The 25,653-nt window shown below is 28.4% G+C and overlaps 2 protein-coding genes across 3 annotated transcripts in view; one reads left to right on the top strand and one right to left on the bottom strand.

The window, feature by feature from the left end:
* The window catches only part of LOC101234501 (eukaryotic translation initiation factor 2D), a 55,998-nt gene extending 47,977 nt beyond the window's left edge, over positions 1-8,021 (bottom strand). For both annotated transcript variants that reach the window (XM_065801783.1, XM_065801784.1), the window contains exons 1-3: positions 7,934-8,021; positions 7,642-7,832; positions 7,360-7,443 (exon numbers count right to left, since the gene is read on the bottom strand). In XM_065801783.1, the coding sequence (XP_065657855.1) occupies positions 7,360-7,443; positions 7,642-7,832; positions 7,934-7,989 (331 nt within the window). In that variant the 5' untranslated portion in view covers positions 7,990-8,021. The remainder of the gene's footprint in view (positions 1-7,359; positions 7,444-7,641; positions 7,833-7,933) is intronic.
* A 13,935-nt stretch (positions 8,022-21,956) lies between these two features.
* Positions 21,957-23,508, top strand: LOC136082739 (uncharacterized). Its single transcript, XM_065802161.1, has 3 exons — positions 21,957-22,591; positions 22,859-23,223; positions 23,267-23,508. Exons 1-3 carry the CDS (start codon positions 21,957-21,959, stop codon positions 23,506-23,508), a joined length of 1,242 nt encoding a protein of 413 aa, XP_065658233.1.
* The last annotated feature ends 2,145 nt before the right edge of the window (positions 23,509-25,653 follow it).

Here is a 25,653-nt window from a genome sequence, read left to right as displayed (position 1 = left end):
GCCATGCAGTCGAAAATGTTCAATTTAAGTTTTAATAGAGAGGGTAAGTTCCTCTATGTTTAAAATTTAGTTTGAAATATAAAATGCAATTCAGTTATAAAATATAATTTAATTTATAACAAAGTTCAAATATCTTATTCATTTGTCTGTCTGACACTGAATTTTTGTGTTAAATACAGTGTCAGACTGACAAATGTCTAAATCTCTACTAACCAAACTGCAAGCTTGATCTGAAGCCTCGATTACATGTATGATGCATCTCTATACTCCTTGAGTATAAAAAATGTTGCACATCTGGAGCATGATTACCTCTATTAGATTCTTATCTGACATGTGAGCAGTAATAGAAGTTTTATTATATTCACATTTTTTCCAATTAATTAGATTAAAATTAATTAGGTCTTAATAATTTTGCTTTAAAATTGATTTCTGGTATAGAGAACTTTCAAACTTAGTTTTTATAGACCTTGCTTTCATTATTTGTTGTAATGCCCATTTCCTCACATGTGGGCAAGTATTCAATATTATAGCAAAAAGAATGTTTTCCAGATGCACAAAAAAAAGCATTCCTTTGTATCACTGGATCAATGATATTTCTCATGTCACTACTAGGATACCTGGATAAATTAATGGTTAGCCATAAACGTCTATCAATTTGCTGCATGATGGATTACATCTTATATTAAACCACATTTGGTGGTAAACTTTAATAATGAACTTAACTATTTCAAACCATTTCTAGTAATACTATGTTCTGAGCGAGCTAGAAAAAAAATTTATTTTCTAAATGCACCAAGTTTAGAAAATAATTTTTTGAACATATATTTAAAGTAAAAGTATGTTTATGTAAGAATGGCACTGCTTGTTTTGTTTTTATAAATTTTTAAGTGCTTTACTCAGAACACTCTAAATAGATTTAGGTAACTATAAAAAATTTCGTAGTTCTATCTAATCATAAATTATCCAAAAGTTAATCCAAACCTGATGGACAATAAACTGTAAAAAAAAAAAAAAATATATATATATATATATATATATATATATATTAAATTAAGGTTTTACAATAAATTGTGTAGGCATAAACTGCCTGTCAACCTAATTATATAATACTTGACAATACAGAGTTTGTATAACTAATAGAAAATAAAATGTGGATTAGTCGTAGAGAAGCCATTCATTTTTTAGATGATTGTCTAGAAGCAGTTTAAACGTTTTTAGAGATAACGCTGATACAATGTGATTAGGAAGAGAGTTTATTTATTTATTATTCTTAGAGAAAAAAAATTCATACGTAAATTTAATCGTGAAGATTGTTTTTTTAGTTTATATATATGACCACGAGTAATAAATTTACTATCTATTTCAAAAAGACTCAGGGTGGCCACACTTTTTTTGTCTGAAAAAATTAGGATAAATTAGGATAATTTAGGAGATTTTTAAAGGTTTTTAAGGAGATTTGAAATCAGGAAATTTGAAAAAAAAAAGGATAAAAATCTTAGGAGATTTTAGAAGGATTTCAAAAATAAAGTGGCACTAAAAAATTTTTATTTTATTTAAAGACTGTAATAATACCTAGCTAAATTAATTAAGATAAAATTAGGGCCCAAACACTGTTATTTAAAATAATCTAACATCTCTACACATTCAAAAATATTAACTTGAAACAAATCGATTTCATACTTGCATTATAAATTTATCAAACTTAACATTGTAATAAATAGATGACTTAATGACTAAGTAACAAAAAATAAATAACCAAAAATAATTAAAATACACAGCCAATTTCAAAAACTTAACTTTATATTTTATATTATACTTTATATTTATATTATATTTTATATATATAAAGAAATAATGAAATCAGAAAAACAAAGCGATTGAAAAAGTAAACATCCAAATCTAAATCTTCTTGTCAATAAGTACTTTTTTTGCTGCTGTAATTTTTTCAAGTAAATCCTGCTTTTCAGAGGCAACACTCTTTAGCGCATTAGATTTTAAATTTGTTGACTTAATTTCTATCAATGAATTCTGCTTTTCCGCTTGCAATGCATACTCATCTGCATCATATCTGAACTGAAGTATGGTAACTCCAAGGGTGTGAATTTGTTCATTATAACTAGCAATCTCTTTATTAAAATTTTTCAGTTTAGTATCACGGTCAGTTTTTAAGGCCTTCAAGGACTTCTCTTTTTGACTGCTAAAGTATAGTTTTTGTGCATTCTTAACATGTCCCAGAATTTTAGTTGTCATAGCTAATTGGGACGACTTTATATTTTCACTGCACATGTGGTCATGTACAATTCTCTGTGCAACAAGAGTATCAGTTAGCATATTATTATTTAGAAGTTGGTCGTTTATACTGAATCCACGCTCTACTTATGCTTGGCCATGAGACAATATTAGTAACAATTGGTTAATTTTCATTAAGTCCTTGAATCTTGAAGCATCTGTATATTGAACCAAAAAAGAATCCAATTTATACCTTTTTTTTTTGAACCCAAGAAATTTCTTGTTCACTTTCACAACAGTAGTTAAAAATTGTGAATACTGCAATTTGGCTTGATCAGCAGCTGAAGGTGATACCTTTTTATAAGCTACTAATATCAGCAACAACTTGTCAAAATAAAATTCACACATCTCATGAGATTCCACCATGTACAAAGGTGATAAACATAATAAGTATCTGGCAAAACATAAGTTTAGCACACTTTTTCAAACCATATGTTTGCACATTGTAACTAAAAACTATTGAACTTCTGTTTTAAAATTATAATATTTGTGCATCAGTAACTTTTTTCCTAGATTTTAGTTGCTGCAACTCATATTTTATTCCAAACCCATGATAAATATTTGCAACCAACACTTGATTTTTGGCATCACTGATATCAACTTTTAATAATTTAAAAGTTGTAGATGCTTTAGACAAAACTACTTTTTGATAAATTTTGATAAAATTAGCCTCAGTAAATTCTTAAGTGTTTCCACAAGAAAAGGTGTCATAGGATTGTCGGTTTGGAAAACTAACAAGAAAGAATTTAACAATTTTGCAGTTTCCTTAAAAAATTGTAACTTTATTGGGACTAACACATCTTTATAGCATGAAGACAGGTATTCATAATGAGTATTTTGCCCAGGCTTACATTGACCAGGCTGCTTGCTTTTGATAAATTTTTCCAAAAGTCAATAATGACAATAATCTTGGGCCGTATTTCCATTGCTCTCTTTGCTACTTTCTAATTTTCAAAAATATTGCTAAACAATGCAAAATAACTTATTTTATAAATTTAGAATTCAGCTGGTGGCTTTCTCAATTTTATGATTTACAATTTCATGTATTACAAAATTATATTTTAGAAAAAAACTTTTGGCAAAAAGGATTAGTTAAAAGAAAGATATCCGGAAATAAAAAATGATCAAACATACCTAATATAATAACATAATACTTAACCAAATAAATTTTTTTATAATTATTGTCTTTTAACCACTCTTAAAATTTAGCTTTATTTTTGACTGACATTTTCTATTCTGAAAAGACAAATTATTTTAGGTCAACTTAATTAAAATTTTAATAAAAATAATTTTGATGTTCAGAACTTAGACTGAAACAAGAAAAAAAAACTTAAATTTTAATAGAATAAAATTTTTAAATTATTAAAGTATAACAAAAATATTGAATATACATTTGAGTAACTTAATTTCTCTCCGTATACAACAGTACTAACTCCAAGCCTGAACCATTTTATTAACTTTATTGTTGATTGACTAATAATAGTTTATGCATTATACTCAGGTAAAATAAATTAGGAAAATTTAGGAGTATTTGAGAAAATCTTCTATACTTTAGGAGAAATTAGGTCTTTTAATTAGGTTTAGAGATTAGGTTACAGATTGATCCACAGTATTCTAGGTGAGGGCGGACTAGTGCTGAAAATAGTTTTTTGAAGGATAATAAGTCTGGATATGATGTAAATGTTCTTTTAATTATTCCTATTATTTGTGTGGCTTTGTTGACTTGAATAGTTGTGTGTTTGGAAAATAATAAGTTCGAATCTATAAATCTCGTTCGCAATTTGTGGTTTTAATGTTTACTCTTATATTTTTTTCTGGATCATGCATCCAGAAAAAAATATAAGAGTAAACAAGGCATATATCAAGTAAATATATATGTAAATATATATTTACTTGATATATGCCTTGCACATAGTAAGTAAGTATATAGTCAGAACTGAGAGATTTTTAATTTATTTTTGGCAATGTGATAATGACAGGAATATAGGAATATAATTATAGGCTTGGTAGCACAAAATTAATTTTTTTTTTTGTTGGGTTCACACCATATGTTAGGTCCTGATGTAGGTCCATCAAGTTTTTGAATTAAATGCTGTAAGCAGTTCATTTGCATGTATTTGACAAATAAACCAGTGGACAGGTCTTTTTAGTTCTATTTCGAATAAAGCAATAAGGCATTTCCATTTCTGTGCATGATTTTTTATTTTTCTTTGTTTTAGCAATTAAAAGCTGGGACTTAAAGCAATATGTATACTATCATGATTTTCTTAAAAAAATATTTATAGCAAAAATATTTATATCATACTTTAGGCTACCTGAATAAGTTAAATAAATATATTTTGATCATTTTATTTTTTTTTTGTGTAATAATTTCGCTACAGCATGAAAAGAAACAACAATTTGCAAAACGCTATCCTTTAGCTTGAAATAATTGATGACTGCCATTTCTCATCGAAAATATATTAAATATGAGTTGTAGAAGTATATTATTTCACTTAAAATACTTACAAGCAATTTATTTTCTTAAAAATATCCATATGAAATTAACAAATTTGCAACATCTGTTTGTGACTTCCGTGCATGATTATTCATGAACTACATTTAAAAGATTGCTGTGACTCATTGATACATAGTGCAATCCTGTAACTTTCTGGAAAGCTTTACTAATGTTTAAAACATTGTTTTAAAAAGTATATATAATGCTGAAACTTATATTTTCCGAGGAATTAAAGTTTATTTATCTAGTAACTAAAATTTGAGTTTTTCTGTTCTGTGCGTGATTCCACTTCAACTTAATTTATTCTTTGTTAACATTACCAATGTATGCAATTTTTTGTTTACAAAATATTTATATAGGTTAGAATTAAGTTAGAGCAAATTGGAGATCGCCAGTTTTATTATTATGAAAATAATAAACAAAAAGTTTCTGTGCATGATTTTTTGGAAATGCCCAATAGTATCATTAAGAAATCCGGTATTGACAACTGTTCTGTAGCAACCCATGGCAACTAATTTGGATGTATCAATAATGTTGAGTTAATAATGTGTTTATACTTGTCTTAATGCTGTATCCAATTTAGATACTTTGACCCTAATCTCTGTACTAAAACTACATCTTTTTCTTTGGTTAGTTTTTTGTATACTTTTCTCTTTGTTAGTATCAATAACTAATGTTGTATCTTTTCTTCCAACAAAATACAAACCTAACATTCAAACATTTTCCTGCTCTAAATGTTGCTTTTTAAGTCTGTTTTCCTTTCATTCTCTATAAATCTTAATTTTATCATTTACTTTAGATTAATCTCCTTTTGAATTATGCTTATATCTTCAAGCACTGCACATGCTATAAATGCAGCACTTTTGGTTGAAACACCTACTCTACTTTTGATAAAAATGGTAATGGTGATCTCATTTATTTTATCTTTTCTGTCCTGCTTTTGTTTGCAGTCTTCAGCTGTGTCTAAATAATCAGCATTCGAGACTGAGTACTAAGTATTGTCATAAGAGTTTGAATAGGAGAAAGAGAATGAAAACTTTGAATATTGAAAGCCACAGGTGATATTGCTTGAGATTTAATGCCTGTAATAGTACAACACTGTGTTGATGGGTTAAACAGTAAGAAGCTTTTTACTTTGTTTTTTCCTGCTTATTTGCGCTGAAGCATTAAAATAGTTTTAATATCGAGACCATCCATTTACATAATCCGCATCTCTGTTCGCCTATAAAATCATTCTTTCTCTGGTAGCTTTTTTACTTTTTCACAGATATGTTTAAAAAAATTAAAGCACTTGCATGCTGCAACATCAGATAAAATATTTTCTGCATGCTTTTAAAATGTTATTATTATGGACTTCAATTTGTCTGTATGTTTCGTTTTGTTAATGGAATTCATAATATTTCTGTACTTTTGATTGTAATCAAGAAACATTTACATAATGCCCTAGAGAAACAATAGAAATTGATGCTTTTCTCCACAAATGATCTATTTGATGTGCCAGATTTTCTGATCTTCTTTTTCCAAAGAAGATTGTTTTCCATCACTTTCCACTCACATTTTTTGCATTGAGAAAAGATAATTTAGCATGACATGTTTGATGTAGGCATTTTTATATACATTTCTAAATGAACTCTATTACAAATCTAGTATAGACATAGCATTTGTTATTTTTGTTTTGTAAAAATGGTAGAAAACATGTTGTCTACTTTTTAAAAAGAAAAAAAAACCTATGGTGCTAAAGACATAACAAACCTTTTGAAAATTTTGGTGCAGTTACTATTTATATCATTATGCAACTTTTTCCTTCTATTACAATTTAAAATTCAAAAAAAAAAGTTTTTCTATATACCTTATTCAGGAGAAATGCAATAGCAATAAATAGATTCTGTAGTCTAGAGATATTAGGAGTATGAACCCCTATTTATAGCCAGCATCATATAAGTCCTGTATAATTCTTTGATAGGTCAAAAACAATAAAATAATAAGCTGTAATTATAAAATAAAATAAAATCAATAAGCTGAAATTAGTTTGAAATATAATAAAATAATAATCAATAAGCTGAAATTAGTTTGCATTCATTTCATTATTCTTATAAATAGTTTGAAATTTCACTTACCAGTGGCAACAAAAACTATGTAAAAGAAATAATACAACCCTTTTATCAAAATCCATTCAATGTTTTTTTAATTTTTAAAGATAAAAAAGCATCAAACATTTTCTATTAGAACTAAAATTTAACAAACTTTTTTAACTTTAACAAACTTTTTTCTTAAGAGCAGGTTTACAAATCATTTAGAATATTGTAATACTTAACTTTTTTTACTAAACTCAAATTATAAAGCTAAATTAAAAAAATAAGTTTTTCTTGTTATAGAGTTGTTCTCATTTATTGTTATCAAAATAATGTCACCTTTTGATGGAGATATTATAATTTAATTTTACTAAAACAATTTTATCCTTTATTAATTTTACAATTTTTTAACCTTAATTAAAATTTTAAACATTTGAGTGAATAAAAGTATAAAGAGTGAATAAAAGAATAAAGTATAAAAGTATGTTGAAAAAAACTTACCTGCCCCACCAGAGATAACAGGAAATACAACAGATGGCATTTCAAAATTAAGCAAGGTAATGTCAGTGCTCCATAGAGCATAAACTAAATACATATTTATTTTCAACTTGACTCAAGTTGTCATAATTAATAAAACAAAATTTATTCAAAACAATTAAGGAAAAAAAAAATTGATGATGATGATAATGGTGATTGTCATCATCATCATTAGCAATATCAGCATCAACATCGTTATCAACACAGTAGCATATAATAAAATGAATGAAATAAAGCATTTCATACCTGTTGGTAACAAAATACCATCAACTTCAAACAAAATTGGATTTTTATTTAAAAAATAGCAGGTGACATTCTTCTCTGAATTTGTTACAAACTTTGAGACCGACATATCTTCTTTGTTTGGCACTAGGTTTATTAACTGTTGTGAGTTAAAATGTGGGTATTGTTTTAACACATTTTCACGAAGTTTACGCCTTGTAAAAAAATATTCATTAAATAATAAATTTAATTTTTTGTGGCTTATTTAAACTGCAGCTATTGAGTTATAAAAAAAATTAGAATTAGGTAAAATTACCTTTCAGAATTACGAATGTTAGTATTGGATTTAATTCTAAACGGCTTTTTGAACATTTTTTATTTTACAACTATAATGTGTTGCTAAAACATATTTTAAAAAAGTGTCAAAACAAAAATACCAATTTATTTAAAAACAGGTTTTATTTATGCATGAAATTTTCTCACAATTAATGAATTTTATAATGAATATTTAGTATAAGACTATTCAATTAAAATTTAAAGTGTTAAAATCACTTAAAAAATGTGTATTAATACTGTATAAAACACTATATAGTTATAACATAACATAACAATCATAAATTATCATTATTAATGATAATTTATGATAACTAATATTACTAACAATAATTTCATGACATTACATAAATTTATCATTTTATGGAAGAGATCATGAAAGTGATCAATGAAAGAAATTATTATAATTTATCATTAATAAGGAAAAAACATTTAAATATTACAAGCTTCTAACATATAACTGAAAAAATTTTATCACCATAAACTTCATCAAAAGAAATTTTTTATTTTTGCAATAATTATTAAGATTCATATAAAAAAAATTAAAAAACAAATTATTTAGCTGAACTAAATCTTACAAAAATAAAAAATAAAACAGTATACAAATATTTACAATAAACTAAAATCTAATCTTTATATTACTTAATAAGTATGTATGCAGTATAAATTGAACACTTGATTTAATAGTGACTAAATAATAGTGTGAATATAACTTGACAACAAAAACCTAATTAAACTACCATTGCCAATGGTAGTTCAATTAGGTTTTTATTGTCAGGTTGTTTTTTTTATTTTGTGTTATATTCATTAATTCTTATTACATCCAAGAATCAACTAAATAATAACTATCAAAACTAAGTAATAGCCAGAACATATGTTCTGGCTATTCGTGTAATTACACGTGTAATTACACGATCAAGTTATGTACATAACTTGATCGTGTTATGTACATAACTCGATCGTGTTATTAAACGATCAAGTTATGTTCTGGTTATAACTTTAATTTTGATAGTTATTATTTAAGTTATTATTTGGTGTAAGTAAAATTGTAAATTGAATCTGTCTTAAAAGGCAGGTAACATCCCTGAGACTCTCAGGGATGTTACCTGCCTTTAGACAGGTAACATCAGACAATTAATCAGACATCCCTCTTGGTAAGAGGGATGTCTGATTAACTTATTAAATAACTAACTTTTCACGAGGACAACTAATTAGTTATAAGTATGTTAACTAACTAACTTTCTTTAATTTAATTTAACTAATTTAATTTAATTAATTTAATTAATTAAATTTTTTTAAAAAACATACTTCTTTACTAATTAACTTTCCTTAAAGGAAGCGACCTTACCTTCAAGGAGAGTTAATAAGTTAACATATAATTCATTTTACAGGGTCCTATTGTCGATGCGAAACAGGCTATCCACTGTGTTCTTATTTTTTTAAATATGAAATAAAATTTGCTAAAACAAACATGTATTTAAAAACATGTATTTAAAAAAAAAAAGAATTTACGCGTTTGGTAGTTGACGCGTTTGGTAGTTGGTTATTAATTTCTAAAATGTACTTTACACTCCACGCGTGTCGTTTCTCGCGGAACATAACATCGCGTGTTTTAGATGTTTGTCTCTTCTATTTCTTATAGGGTTTAAGTGTGGTCGTAAGGCTCTTTTTTACTGAATTCTAGGTAAAACTGACGACAACCCACACTGTCCCAAATTCCCCCCGATATTTAATATTTTTTCCTACAAACTTGAAATTAATCAAAATAAATTAGTTATCGTTAGGTGAGTGAGCTGCAACTTCATGCGATTTCATCAAATTGCTTATGCAACAGTTTGGAAAAGATTCACTATTACACCTTCAGTGCATTTTTCTGTGCCAATTTTTTTTTAATGTTTTTTGAAAAAAGCTAAAAATTGTTATTTAGTTAAAGCATAAATCACTACTATTTTAGTTTTTTTTTTTTTTTTTTTATGAGTTTATATATTTGAAATTAGTAATATCATGATGAGCGTTAAAAAAAATCGCAAAAATAAATTATTAAAATTTTTTTTGTTATAGCATGTTGTTTAAAAAAAGGATTTCTTCAGAAGTAAACATCTTTTTTAATGTCTTTGGTTTTTTAGCTACTTTTATGTTAACTTAGGTACCCTAGCAGTTTTATCTGCTAGGGTACCTAAGTTAACTGCTGAAAAATAAACCAAAATTTAATTTTTAATTTATATTTACATGTAACATTAACACTTAATTATTAAATGAAATTAAAAATTAATCCAACGCGAGTTGGTGGAAGCAAACTGAATATTATATTCAATAAATATTCTTGAATATTTAACGAATCAGCAATTGTCACTTTCTATTCAATATTAATGTTTCAATTATTTCTATTCAGCAATAATTGAAACATTACTGAGACGTTCTTGTGTCATGGATGTCCTCAAGTAATATTCAATTATTTTCAGTTTTGAGAAACTTCGCTTAAAAATTTCATCTGAATTATTCAAATAATTTATCATTTCTAATGCTTTGAAAAAACTTCAAAACTTTCATAATTGATTCAGCACATGAACTGATATTCCAAGAAACTTTCCGAAAATTTGGAAAAAGTAGATGTCATTAGTAAAATTTTCCAAGAAAATTTTACTAATGACATCTACTTTTTCCAAGATTTCGTACCATATTATTATTAAACAATTAAATATATAAGATTTTGATCATGTATTTATAAGATCTTTGACATGAATTTAGTTGCTTATAAAAGACATTTTACAAATACTGACTTTTTTTTTCAAATTTAAAAGTTTAAAACACAAAATATATATTGCTTTTAGGCCTAAGACTATTTTTATTTGTTACTATTTGTTTGAGCTTTTATTTTTCCCCATAAAATTCGAATTAGAGAGGATTGTACTGCTTAAATATATAAATATAAAAATGTAAAAAATATAAAAATATTTTTTCAAAAAATTAGTAATTAGTAAGTAATTCACTCATTTTATTAATTTTTTGGCTTATTCCTGATTAAATAATTATAAAATGTATATCAAAAATTATTGTTTTTACTAAAACATAAAGAATTTAATAAATGAATATCTTTAATTATTAGTACTTACTTAAATGATGCACACTTCACACACAAAATATACAGAAATTAATGTGTGAAGTAAAATTAAACAAATAGTATGGTATTAGTATTAAATTTACACATATAAATTTAATAGTATTAGTGTGTGTAACACATTCGCTGCAAGTGGCTCCCATAGATAGGCGCCGGCGCCACGCCGGCAGCATTCTTAGTGGCATGCGCGCAAAAGCAAAAAAAAAACAGTTTAATTAACGTAAAGAAAAAAATTAATATCAGCAAGAAAGTGGTGATACTGATACTATATGTAACGCATAAAAAAACATTCCAGTATATGAAGAAAAATTTAACAAAATTTAAAATAATATCAATTTTTATTTCGTTGTTTCATACTAAATTTTTACATTTTACGGCACTGAATGTGGAGTATATGTAATGTATTCTTATAGTTTTTTAGCCGCCTTTAAATTTGGCTGCCTGCTTGCTGTGCACGCAATGAGCGCTGGTCAGGAACGGTCCTGGATATATGCAACTCACAGAGGTGGTGAAACCTAAAATGAGCGGTGGTGAAACCTTAAAAAGTACAAACAATTTTTTTTTTTTTAATAGAAAAAGAAAATAAGGTCCTCAAAATTAAAATTCACCCAACTGAATAGTGTCAAATACCCGACTAGCCGACAATATTTGTTAAAAAAACCAACTATAACTTGAAAATCGCCGTCTTCGGGGTGATCTTCAAGTTACAGTCCTTTTTTTGACTTCTCAAAATTGCATCTGGCAACACATCGTGTAACTTAGTACTTCATTTATAAACCATCCATTATTAACGTCTATATTTTTTGATAATTCTAAAGATCTTAATCAAAGATATCAATAAATTTATCCTTAGGACATCTTTTTCAAATAATACCATTCAAGCTTTCATTACTTTTCTGTATTTGACTGCGAGGGTACTTAATTACTAAAATTAGTGTTACATTTTTGTGAATGACTAATGGGAGGCTTAACTTTTTTTTCTATTTATAAGCCAGATGCAGTGTTTGACATTGGACAAAACTTGGTGGTATATTCATAAATGCTGCAAAAGTATGCTGAGATTCATAGCCCGGTCAAAATAGATATTTCAGTTTACAACAATTCGCATAGAGCTGAAATTTGGTACAGACCTTCGGGACATTATTACAAATAAAATATTAAAAGTCTTTACCGATCCTGCATCTGCAAAAAAAGTTATTCAAGGTCAAATGCAGAAAAAAATGATTTTTCATATTTTTCCGGTAAACGGTAAATTCTATCAAAAAAATAGATAGAGCAAAAGTCTTAGATCATTAAATTATCTACAAAAATTATCTTTGTGCCTTTTTTCCTAAGAATCACTATTCCTGATATATATTGCAAATCTTAAAATTGAAGAAGTCTTATTCAACATAGTCTATAAATAATGTTTAATATACTATATATTAGTATTGTTACTATATATTATTATATATAATAAAACAACTATATCTTTTTCGCTTTTTTCTTCTTCATCTTTTTCTTCTTGTTTATCTTTTTCCTTTTTTACTTCTTTTTCATCTTCTCCCTCCTCTACTTCTTCTTCTTTTTCTAGCTAGAAATGTGAAATAGATACATCAGCTGTCTCATCATTAAAATCATCAAATCTTCATTTGTTGAAATTGATTCAACATTAAAGCAAGACTGGCCTCGACCATTAGTACATTCTGGTGAACACAATAAACCAACTATTTTGCAACTATATTTTGCACAACAACCCCTATTTTGCAATTGCAAAAGATGGTGTTGAGAAGTTTTTTTTAGCAGGTGGAAGTAAAGTTTGAATTGGTATTACCTACTAAATTCCAACCCCAGTCTGTTGGTTCCAGTTGATTGCCTAGCCATACTTGAATTAGATAGTATACTCGATAAAAGTATTGACTAGCAGAAGCAGTTGAAGGAAGACAAGATAGTTGCACTCTTTTATTGTTCCGTGTATTTTTTTACAAAACTTAAATATCTATACTCGTCTATACAAACAATTATTTTCGAGCTCCATATAGAGCAAGTAGAAAACAAATCCCGTTTGTAATAATGTTTTGTTGATTCGAGTCGATCCTTTGAAATACTTCGGCATAATTAGTTAAATTATGTTTTTCAAATAATTTAAATCCATTCTGAAAAATGCTGATGTAGTATTGCAGCCAGTAATTGCATGTAAAAATAAGATATGATTTTGACATTTGGGATAAGCAGATAAACTTTTTGATGAATATATTTCTGTTGGTTTTTTTTTTTTTTTAATTTAGGTGCCCCAAGAAGTCCTAACGGTCTTGTCACAGAGCACCGCGGAAGTACATTTAACTAGGAAGTTCACGCCTCCTTCCTTACCGCGACGCGAAAATATGCCCAAAGCTCGTTTCGAACCTGGATCTCCTGCATATTAAGCAAGCGTTCTAACCACTGCGCCACGGCCGCTTGGTTGTTGAGCTTTCCCGGGTTTCAAAAAATACATAATCATATCAGTTGGAGTTCTTGCAGTCAGTAGTACTAATAAGTCAATATCTTCATCGACAAGGATAGTTGTATTTGATGTACTGAATTGTTCTATGTCTGTTTCAAATATGAGGACATCAGCGTTATTATCAGCTTGCTTCACTATAACATTTGCAGCTGTTAACTTTTTGCATAACATTAAAATGAAGCGAGACTTGTTGTGAGTATTGGCAAGGAATTGCTGTTGGCTTGTTGAAACCGTCATAAATTGATCAAAAATGACATAATAAGATGAAGTTGTTTTTGTGATTCAACGACGCTATTCTGCAGCTTTAACGTTTTTTTTATAATCAGTATAACCGTCAAATACTACTATAAGGACTTCATGACCAAAATATCTATGTACATACTGAATGTATTTATTAAAAATAACGTGGAACGTTTCCTCTCGATCCCACACAACGCGGTGTAATAAATATCCTCCATATTCACAGTTTCAAAGCAATTGTAAAGAGCTGATTTTTGTGTTTTACGCATTCCAGTTTCATCAAACAGTGATAATGGATAGGAGGCTAATTCATATTCAAAAAATTTTTCAATTTCTTCCTCAAATATCTTAGTAATACTCATACATTGAAATAACCATACTGGATCTACAGGTACTTTCTCATCATAAACCTTAATGACACTTTTATCAGCGCGTTTTAATTTGATGTTAAATGTTTCCCCGGCCATCTTAGACATAAAAGCAATTCCAACTTCTCGATCTTTATGACAATTAACTTTATTATCACTGAAGACCCCACTGGTAATAAATATGATTTTTTTAACTATTGGGAAAGGATCATGCAATACAAACCAATCATAAAGTTTTTTGGTTTCTCTAGAATCTTTCTTTATTCGTGAATCACTTGCATCTACATGCGGATCTGTTGTATCCATTCTAATATCAATCAGATCTTCCAATCCTTCACAAACAGTACTCATTGCATGCATTTCATAAACCCATTTACTTATAACACTGTCTTTTTTGCTTCTTCCTCGAGCAATACCTTCATTTATCTTCGTTGGTTTTATCATTGATTGCTCGATCACCATATCCGTTGAAGTACCACAACTGAGTTTATCGCAACGTCTAACGATGAAAAATCCTTTGATAAATTTTTGATAAACATTACAGTTCATTAATTTCTCTAATTGTAGCATATCCTTCAAACACAAATGCGCAGACATAGCATAAAGAAAATGTCCCGAGGCGTGGAAATAAGGAAGCATTTCTTTAAAGCTGTTCAAATAAGCTTGCCAATCTCCCATGTGTTCAGCTCTTATAAACTTCTTTGCTATCAACACACTTTTTCAAATTCTTTTAGTTTTTCATTAAACTGATAAAGTAATCCTTTGCATATTTTATTATCGTCACCACTTTTGATATCATTATACTAAATTATGTTATTTATGACATTTGTAGTATTAAGACTTGCAGCTATCTCGTCATAAAAATAAGATTTTTTAATATTATTATTGCTAAAGTGAGCTGAAGTAATGTATGGACTCTAACAGCTCTTGCGTAAGCATAACCATCGAGCATTTTTTCTAATGACTTAGGTGCATAAATTAATTAAAGCACCTCTTGTATGCCACTACCTTGCATAATATAACCAAATGATCCAAAAAATGACATAATTAAATGAAATCGTCCAAGTCTTATTACGATCTTCGATAGTTCAGATGCATCACATGCTGCAGATACGATTTCTCTAGTTTTTACATACAGAGGTTGATCGAAAGTAATAATGCATACTTCGTGGTAATAATTTTTTGCATTTTGTAAAACACAAAGTAAAGTAGTGTATATAGTACGGTAATTACTTGCTGGTTGGTGAATAAATGGTAAAAATAAAATTTTGGATTTAGAAAATTTCATCATATTACTTGTTAAACGTTCAACAAAACCATTCCAACCGGGTAATGATAAATTCTTGCATTTACCATAGGACCATATGACAATTATTTTTTGAAGTAAAGATACTGCTGCTTCACTTTCATAAAGTAAATATTGCACATTTATTTTACCATAACCGACTACATCATTATTTTGATAGATTTGTATTGGCACATGAGCTTTTACTGCGAAGTCTTTTGCTGAAGGAATTTCCTTTATTCGTGGTATTGATCTTCTTGTGTAACTGAACTTTTCGGGGTAACAATATGAGTGATACCCATTATGTGAAGCGTGTTATTACCGTCTAAAGTCTTTAAATTTATATCAGCGTTGTCTGCAACATATTGAATAAACGTGCCAGTTTATGGTGATAAGATAATAGGTGGATGATGAAGAACTGATGATGCCTCACACATCACAGTGTCATTGTAGGGTGCGCATAAACTAAAAGACGAAAAGATTTGTATAAAGCGTTTTGAACCAAACCGTCGATGAAGAAATACTGAGAGACCTAATTGTAATTTCGATTTAAAAGATCCAGGCCTAACAGCAGACATAATACTGTGGCTGGTACTTGTACAGACTAATTTTAAATGTTTTAATTTAGGTTGTTTATTTTTAAGTATTACGTGCTCCAAAAAAAAAGTCAACGACTCCGGAATATTGCTGGTAATTCCTTCAAACATTCGACTAGGCGAGGGATAATTTGTTTTATCAAATACTAATGACGGAATGTCTTTTCGAATGATGGCTGCCGCAGTTTTTAAGTTTCGAAATTGGATTATCTTTCACTCCTGCGCAAAAAAACGTTTTTTACCAAGTAATATGCCTCAAATTTATATTGATGAAACAATAATAAAAAGAGATACCGTTATAAAATTCTTAGGTGTTTATCTTGATGAGAATATTACTTGGAGAAAACATATTGATCATATAAGCACAAAAATTTCTAAAAACATTGGCATTTTATAAAAAGCCCGAAATTATCTAAACAAAAAAAACCTAACCCAACTCTATTATTCATTTATACACAATTATATAAATTATGCAATCATCGCCTGGGGAAGTACGGATAAAAGTAAATTACAACATCTTTATCGCCGTCAGAAACATGCAATCCGCGTAGTTAATTATGCGGATCGCTTTTCACATTTAAAATATTTTTTTGATTATATGAAGGTTTTAGATATTTATAAACTGAACGTATTTAATGTTTTATGTTTTACTTTTATATGGAAAAACGATTTATCTTTATTTGTTTTTAAGGACCTTTTTTTTTTTAAACCAATAAATAAATACACATTAAGAAATTTTAGTTTTTTAAGTGAACCTTATTGTAGAACTAAGTTTAATCAATTTTGTATTTCATATCGTGCACCCCATCTTTGGAATAAAATAGTATTACCAAACTTTGATCCTTCTATTACTCTTCCTGTTTTTAAAATTCAGTTAAAAAAATTAATTCTCTCTATGGATAACATTCTAAAATTCTACTAAAAATAAATGTAAAATGTATTTGTTAAATCTTTAGCTTATTATATATTAAAATGTGTTGTATCTTTGCATAATGTAAATACGTTAAATCTTATATGTATATATATATATATATATATATATATATATATATATATATATGTGTGTGTGTGTGTGTGTGTGTGTGTGTGTGTGTGTGTGTGTGTGTGTGTGTGTGTGTGTGTGTGTGTGTGTGTGTGTGTGTGTGTGTGTGTGTGTGTGTGTGTGTGTGTGTGTGTGTGTGTGTATATGTATATATATAAATATGTTTTGCATATATATATATGTGTGTATGTGTGTATATATATATGTATATATTTTATTTATGATAAGATTCTTATGATCTTCTTTTGGAAACCTAGCTTTATATTGTTAGTACGCTGAATTGTATTATTTGCGTAATTGTATTACGACTTATGTTTATGTATTACGGCTTATGAATTATGTAACACGACTAACATTGTAAACTTAAATACAAAAAAAAAAAAAAAAAAAATTGTTCTTCCTCTTTATTTAGGCTTTTTTTCTCATACCAAGCTTGGTTAAGAATATCGCAATGACTGTCAAAAAAACAAATGAAAGTTAATCTGCTTAGTCTTTCAGTTAATTTTTTTACCATACTTCAATATCAATATCGTTTCTTAATAGTTCTGTTGTCTAAATCTGGATTTTTGCATATACTTTTAACTCATCCAATAAAAACTGACGTCACTATTTTCAATGAATCTAAATATTTCTTCCATTACATCATTGGTATATTCATCTTGAGGACGACCGATTTTACCTCCGGTGGTTAGTCTCGACACTTTACGACACTGCACATGAATTGTCACAGACTTCTGACCTTTAAGGTACTTAAGGAGCCCGTCATTTCCATCGACACTAGAATCAATTAAAGTCTTCATTCCTGCTTTAGCCAGAATATCGTTTAAGACAAACTGAACGCGCGTAATTTGGTATGCAAATTTAAAATTTAAAACTTGAAATTGAAAATTTAAAATTTGAAAGTTTAAAAAATCATGCGAAAGATTAGTTGTTAATTATTTTCCATAGCAGAAGTCATAAAAATAGCTATAAAAAATTATATTTTAAAAAATTATTAAATAAATGTTATACTTAAATAATACTCTTAATTTTTTTTTTCTTTTTAACATATACCAATTATAAAAACTTAATTTTAATTAAATGTAATTTATTTTAGAACGGCTAAACAATAATTAAAACCCCCTAAAACTTTGCAACAGTTTCTTGTTTTTATTAAAAATCAGAGAAAAGCCGCACAGACTTTTTTTCTTCTGTTAATAGGAAAACGCACTAGTAAAAAAACAAAAGTTTTTATCCTTTGCCCTTGAATAACTTTTTTTGCAGATGTGGAACCATTGGGGACGTCTGTACTATTTTCAACTCTATGCGAATTATTGCAAACCTACCACTATTTTTTCGACTATTTTGATCGGACTATCATAACCTTTTTTAAGTTCTCAAAACCCAGAACATCATTAAAATTTACAACAGCAACAGACTTTTCACGAGAGTTTAAAATTTTTTTAAAGCTTGGAAGATATCATACTTTGCAAGAAACTTTTACGTACCACATGATAACTGTAACTCATATTGAGAATCCATTTTTATTTCGTTTTCATTTTTTAGTAATTACTTTTCACCGTTTAATAAACAACATTCATTCAAATGTCCACGCCAAATAAACAAAACTATTTCAAAAAAGTGCGTCACAATGTACATAGTATGAGGATTGCTTCAACTAAGATTGTTAACAGTGAAGCTACACCAGGCCCAAGTCAAAAGTTTGGAGGAAAATATCGCACTACTCAAACAATATGCTAAGAAAAGAAAAGCTCTGTTGAATTTGTGCAAAGTAGTAGCGACAGAGCCACAGAGGAAACTCAAGGGAGCTCACAAGTGTCTATTAACTCTATCTAAAGAACATCAAGACCTGTAGAGAGTATCTCTAACCAAACATAATTAGTATTAAATATTAACTAATTAGTAATCAATAGTAAATGTTTTATAATTTAGCTTTAGTTACTTAGTTGTTAATCGTTTGCAGTAGCAAATACAAAGGGTGTAAGGAGTAAAGCAATAGTAGCCCACTTAGAAATGACTAATGTCTTAAAAATATTCAAGTAGTATTTTAATTTATTTCAGTTTAAACAGTATTTGTTCGGTTTCAGTTATAGATTATCTCCTCCTTTAAAGACTATGATCTAGATCCGTCAATAGTTACTACTTTTTAGTTTGTAATTTTAATAACTTATTGTACTCATTTTATTGCTTAAATTTGTTTTAGTCCTTGGATTGAGAGATTTTGAAAAGAAAGGAATTGTTGCAATATGACAACCCTAAGGCTCAAGTTCTTACCAGATTTATTGGTGAGAAGATGTTTAGATTTGCAGCCTGACTTAATTAAACTGCATTGTGGAGAGCAAAGGTTTTAAAAGACTACCTTTTCGAAAGAGTTTCTTCACAAAAGTAAATCTACTGGTGTATAAAACAATAAAAGCAAAAGTAAAGTTCAAAATCCAATCGTATTACAGTTTAACTACTAGATTTGTGATATCTATTTATAAAATTAGATATGTCATCTTACAAGTTACACATTTCCCAGAGTCTCGCACAGGGCATAATATTAGAAAATTTTTTAATGTAGCGCTGCAAACTTGGGAAATTCCGTATGATATAATATGATTAAAATGATAATATGATATAATATCATTTTTATATATAAACGGAACCGAGAGAACCCTTTTGATCAAACGTTCCTGCAATTTTTTTTTGTTGTCTACCGGAAATTCGGGTCAAATGAATCCTGAAACAATAGGGATTTTTTTGGCCTTAATTACGGCAACCAATATAAATACATTGCAATAACGATTGACTAAAAGGGTTCTTTCGGTTCCGTTTACTTTAAAAAAAGAGTCCTGAATAATAGCGGCGTTTTGAAACATCACGGAGGAGAGCGAAGTCTTTGAAACATTATTAAAGCCGTGTATGTTTTTCTATAAAGGCAATATTTATTTTTTTAATGAACTCATATATGCATATAAGTATAGTATAAATTTAAGTTTAGTATTTTTTTTATTATGAAACGGAATTTTTTATAACTTCTTAGAATAATATGGGTGAATCCTGGGCAACACAGGATACCCCCTAGATCCGCCCCTGAAACAACTAGATAAAAAATTCGAACATACTAATATAGAAAAATTTATGAAGGAAAAGCAACAAAACATGGAAAATAGATCAAGAAGAAATAACGTATGAATTGATGGAATTGATGAAAACGGGCAAGAATCATGGGCAGATTCTGAAGAAAAAAAAGTGAAGAAAAACGTTCTCACATTTTTCTGGCAAAAACTTGGACTAAAAAATATCGAAATTGAACGCGCCCACCGTAATTGGTTGAAGAAAGATGGATGACCGAGGACAAAAGTATTTAACCTGCAGAAAAAATCATCGACTAATAGGCACGAATTCCTTCATTAAGGAAGACTTTTCTCGAGAGACCGTTGCAATTAGGAAAAACTTATTTGCGGAAATTAAACAAATGCGCTCAAACAGTGAAAATGTAACGTAAGATATAATAAAATTACTTATCTGATTAATTATTCTAAATTCAATCTTAACAAATAACTAGCACTCTAAAAGAGAAACCCTTTGTTGTTGTTTTTTTTCCATTTATTATTATGGCTATGACTAATAACTTTGAACCCTTTTTTTTTAATTTATATGAAACAAAATTCTTTTCTTTAGAAGAAAACCCTTTTATCGTATTATTTTCCTAGCCAACTAGAAGGGTTTCTTTTTAAGAATGCTCTTGAAAAAAATAAGTTGTAATTAAAATTGTAAAAAATAACTCGTAATAAGATTGAAATGCAATTTTGAAAAACTTCTAAATCTATTAGAAGAAACTATACGCTTTTTTAATAAATTTGTTTAACTGATCACAGTAGATAAAAAAATAGTAATTTTTATATTCCTCATTTTAATATAACTTCTATGGAGAGAAAAATAAGTAAGCGCGGTAGTATAGTATTTATTTATGTTCACGAAAATTTTGAGTATTGTCTTAGGAATGATTTGAGCGTTTCTGACAGCAATAAAGAAATTTTAACTATTGAAATTACAAACAATCAAACATTTTACTAAGCTGTTGTTATCGGCCACCTGACGGCGTGAGCGAAAACCTGAGCATGTTCTTACAACAAATCATTAAAAAAGAAACAAATAATAAAAAAGATAACTATATAGTCGGACAATTAAATATGAACTGTTTTCGCTATTATGGCGACCATAAAATTAAGAATTTTTATGATGCATTTTTGAAACAGGGTCGGTTACTTTAATAAATCGATCCACTAGAGTAACAATAAACACCGCAACTCTTATAGATAATATTACAACTACCAATATTTTCAATAATAATGCGCAAATAGGTATTATAAAAACTGATATATCAGATCATTTTCCTCTATTCCTGAAACATAATAAAATAAACCCAGAAAGAAGCATTAATACCAAAAAGTAATAAGTAAACGTTTAATGAGACTGTTATTAAATTATTTGAAGACCAACTATCATTACTGCATTGGCAAAACATAAATTTTGATGATAACGCAAATATTTATGAAACTTTTTTTAAAACATTTCTGTTTATGAAGTTAATTTCTCAATCTTAGAAAAAACAAAATCAACTAAGAATATCAACACACCCTGAAAAATCATCCAGAGTAAAACAAAAGTTATATATACATTTTTTTGAAACTAAAACAGCTTTAAGCGAAAAAATTTACACTACCAAACCTATTTGAAAAAAATCGCAAAAACCTGAAGAAAAATTATTACTCCCAATAGACCATTTCGCTATTAATTTTGCGCGAAATCAGCGAAAAGCATTATGGGATAACCGAGGCTCAAACAAATCAAAACAATATTTTAAAGGAAATAAACAATTATCTATACATGGGTGGGGGTGATCACTGCGTTGTTCAAAACTGTAGCAATGATAGAAGGTATCCGGAAAAGTACATTATTAAAGACCATATTAAACTTTTTAATGGTAGTTTGCAACTTAAATTTTGGAGATGCAAAGACGTTAAAATGTTACCTAAATGGAACTCGAAAATTAGACTTTTCAGGAGTAACTTTAGAATTTCTCTTCGTTCTCCAGTCTGCTCAAATCATTTTAAAATGGGACGACCTACTGATGTTTATACTTACCCTACTGAGTATTTAAATGGTTACGATATTAAGTTAAAAAAAAGAAAATCTCCATTAAAACGGATATCCATAATTAGGAAAAAAAAGTATGTTGCTGATTACCAGAGTAGTCATGATCAAAACGAAGATAATCATGATCAAATAGAATTTACTGAGCCTATTAATATTCATTATGATCATGATTATGCTTTACCTGTTGGAAAAGATTTTCTTGTATCTGAAACAAATGACGTGGAAGACTTACAAATATTTATTAAGACTCCTAAAAGATTACTTAAAAGACCTTTGTTAATAAAACATCGAAAACATTTGTTGAGTAAGTTTTCATTGAAGTCACAAGCAGAGTTTAGTTGGGACAGAGTATGCCATTCTGATAGGTTAATAAATTTTTATACTGGGTGCACAAAAAAAGTATTCATGTTTTTAATTAGTAAAGGGAAAAAAAAGTATGACAAACTATGCTACTACAAAGAGAAACTTTCACAAACTTTCAAATTAAAACAAAAAAAACTAGAAAAGCCTGGAAGAAAAAGCACTATAACAATCCAGGATGAAATTCTGCTAATGTGCATAAAACCGCGATTAGATTTGGCTATTCAAGATCTAGCATTTTGATTTTCGATTTCCCAGTCTCATTGTTCAAGTATCTTAACAACCTGGATTACTTATTTTGGAAATGAGTTAAAGCCTCTTCTTTTATGGCCCACACAAGAAGCAAATTTATTGTATAAAGCAAGACATTTTTCTGGAAAGTTACACAATGTAGAAGGTATAATAGACTGCACTGAGCAAAAAATTCAGAGACCATCAAATGCAAAAGCACAGTATCAAACATTTAGTATTTATAAAAGTAGTAACACATTGAAAAAGTTAGTTGTTACAACAAAAACTGGTTCTTTCAGTTTTATCTCTAAAGCTTACGGTGGCCAAGCTTCAGATAGACACATTACAGAGGACTGCAATGTTATTAACATGTTTTCTGAAGGTTCTATGTGCTTGGCGGACAGAGGTTTTAATATCCAAGATTTGCTTTTAAAAAAAATTGGTATTAGTGGTATTAGTTTGTCCACCTTTAAAAAAAAAAGGACAACATTTTACACAAGCGAAAATTCAATCAGCCAAAGAAATTGCTCAAACACGTGTCCATGTAGAACGCTCAATTCGTCGACTTAAAGAGTTTAGGATTTGTAAGAACGAGTTATCATTAACAATGCTAGACCTCATTGATCACATTTATGTTATTTGTGGGGCTTTAAGTAATATACAACCACCAATTGTAAAAGAATTTATTTGACATAAATTAAATCTTAGTAAATATATATATATATATAAAAAGATATTTCAATTTTTTACACTCTTTTTTTTTTATAAAAAAAAGTTACATTATAAACCATGAAAAATATTAAGAATAATGTTTTCAAAATGTGTTCAGATCGTTATCACATATTTTCTGTTGCTTAAGATATAAATCTGATGTCATTAAGATGTTGCTTAAGATATAAATGATGTCATTATTGAATGTTTCATTAAGTTGTTTACTCTTTAAATCATTAACACACTTCTTTATGAGATCATAGAAAATTAATTTAACCATTTCCTCTTTTTCGAGTTTCTTTATAAATAATTTAGGCAAAATAAATTCTGTAAAAAATATTTGAAACTTTTGTACATTTTTAATATAACTAGGATCAGAATAAATTCTTTCACGGTTTTGATCACTGGCTAAATATACATAAAAATCAGCATGTGGATAGCCACTAATAAATAACTGATGTTGTATTTGCGTACTGTATCTACGACTAGTTTTTAGTGTGTTTGTGTTTGCACAAGATTTGTTTTCTAGGAAACTTTGCGCACTTAGAGCATATTCAGAGATTTTTTTTTGCCTAAATGTCCATGGGCATTTAATTTCAAGCAAACCAAACCCACAGCATGTACAACTTGTAATACCATCTGGGCTTGCTACAAGATAAGGTGTTTCAATTGATATTATTAGGCCGGTTTGATAACATTTAAAGTTTTTATGATATTTTTTTATTTCCTAAATATATCTTTTTCTGGCATAGGACTCAAACATGTTACCCAATTGAATTGGCTTACTCTCTGCTTTTTTTTTATAGCCTAAAAGTTGCGCAAATAAAGAAAATGCTGCTTTTTTGTTTTTTACTATAAGTCAACGTCAAATTTTCAAAACATCATGAGCGATCGATGACGATATTCTTCCAACTCTATATTTTTTCTAAAGTAAACTTTTTGATTGAGGTATTGTAGATTCTTTTATAAGTTCTACTTGATATTGTGTTATTAAAAATGTCCTTAAAAATTGTTCACATATAAATGCTAAACATTCATTTCCATAACAACATTCTATTTGAGCTACTAATTGGTCTATGGTGGGTGGTAGTGTTTCATTTTTAGTTGTGCTTGCACAAGGTAGTTTTTTTTTAAATATTCTGACTGTATATTTGGCTTTAGGCAAATTACAGCACTTTTCCCATCGGTGGCTTCTGCAACTGCTTCCCAATCTTCCAATGTAAAATCTGACTGCCTTAAATGATAAAGACGAGGATCGTATAAAGATCAACTGAGTTTAAGACATTTATTTTCAATACTAGTTTTGAATTTTTTAATAGAAATATTTTGTAATATATCTGGCTCATGTAATTTTCTTTTTTGAGTTCTAGTCCCCCACTTTTGTTTTACTGACGTAAAAGTTACATTTTCTCCTAATCGCACATGCTCTTCAACAAACAATAACAAAGCAAATATATGTTTGCAGCTTTCTTCATAACCGGCTATGCATTAACATTCTGCAGATTTTTATTTAAACATACCCATGATTCCATTTTTATTTAAACATACCCATGATTCATATTCTTCATCGTTTATTCTTGTTTGAGGTACTATAGTTCCTTTTAAATAACAAAATTTTACAGCATCTGATAAATTATTAAAAGATACTGAAGTTACTTGATCTGAAGAATAAAGAGAATGTCCTTCTTTCAAAGCTTTAGAGCTATGAGTATCAAAAGCATAAGTTTCAATGTCCGAATAAGTTGTAGTTGGTAATAACTTTATTACTATTTCTTTATTTATTACCCAATTTCCGATTTCATTAGGATGGGGAAGCTGGACACCTGATTTTAATTTCAATTTTTGAAAAGATCTAGATTTGATTTCTTCAGTCTCTTCTTGCATGGTTTTTTGAACTGGTAATTTAAGTTTACTGGCATAATACACGTTTTTTAGCAACTTTGCTCTTGCAGGATTTTGACCAAGAGGAATACTCCTTGCTTAAAGAAATTCTTTTAATTTTTCTACTTTCCAACTTTTTATTTCATCCATAAAGGCCTTATTTTTTTCGTCATCAGAGGAAGAATCAAACATAATTTTAAGTGACTTTCTTGTTAATAAAGTTTGTTGTTATTGTTTGCGCCTT

The sequence above is a fragment of the Hydra vulgaris genome, chromosome 07 (assembly GCF_038396675.1).
Source record: "Hydra vulgaris chromosome 07, alternate assembly HydraT2T_AEP".
Taxonomy (NCBI): domain Eukaryota; kingdom Metazoa; phylum Cnidaria; class Hydrozoa; order Anthoathecata; family Hydridae; genus Hydra; species Hydra vulgaris.
This window is presented reverse-complemented; position numbering and strand designations above follow the sequence as displayed.

What these genes read in the sequence shown, in the direction of transcription:
- LOC136082739 (XM_065802161.1), top strand. Translation starts at nt 21,957, where the DNA reads ATGGGTGGGGGTGATCACTGCGTTGTTCAAAACTGTAGCAATGATAGA. An exon ending in AGAGTATGCCATTCTGATAG is followed by an intron (nt 22,592 to 22,858) that starts GTTAATAAATTT and finishes TCATTGTTCAAG; the next exon opens with TATCTTAACAACCTGGATTA. An exon ending in TATGTGCTTGGCGGACAGAG is followed by an intron (nt 23,224 to 23,266) that starts GTTTTAATATCC and finishes AATTGGTATTAG; the next exon opens with TGGTATTAGTTTGTCCACCT.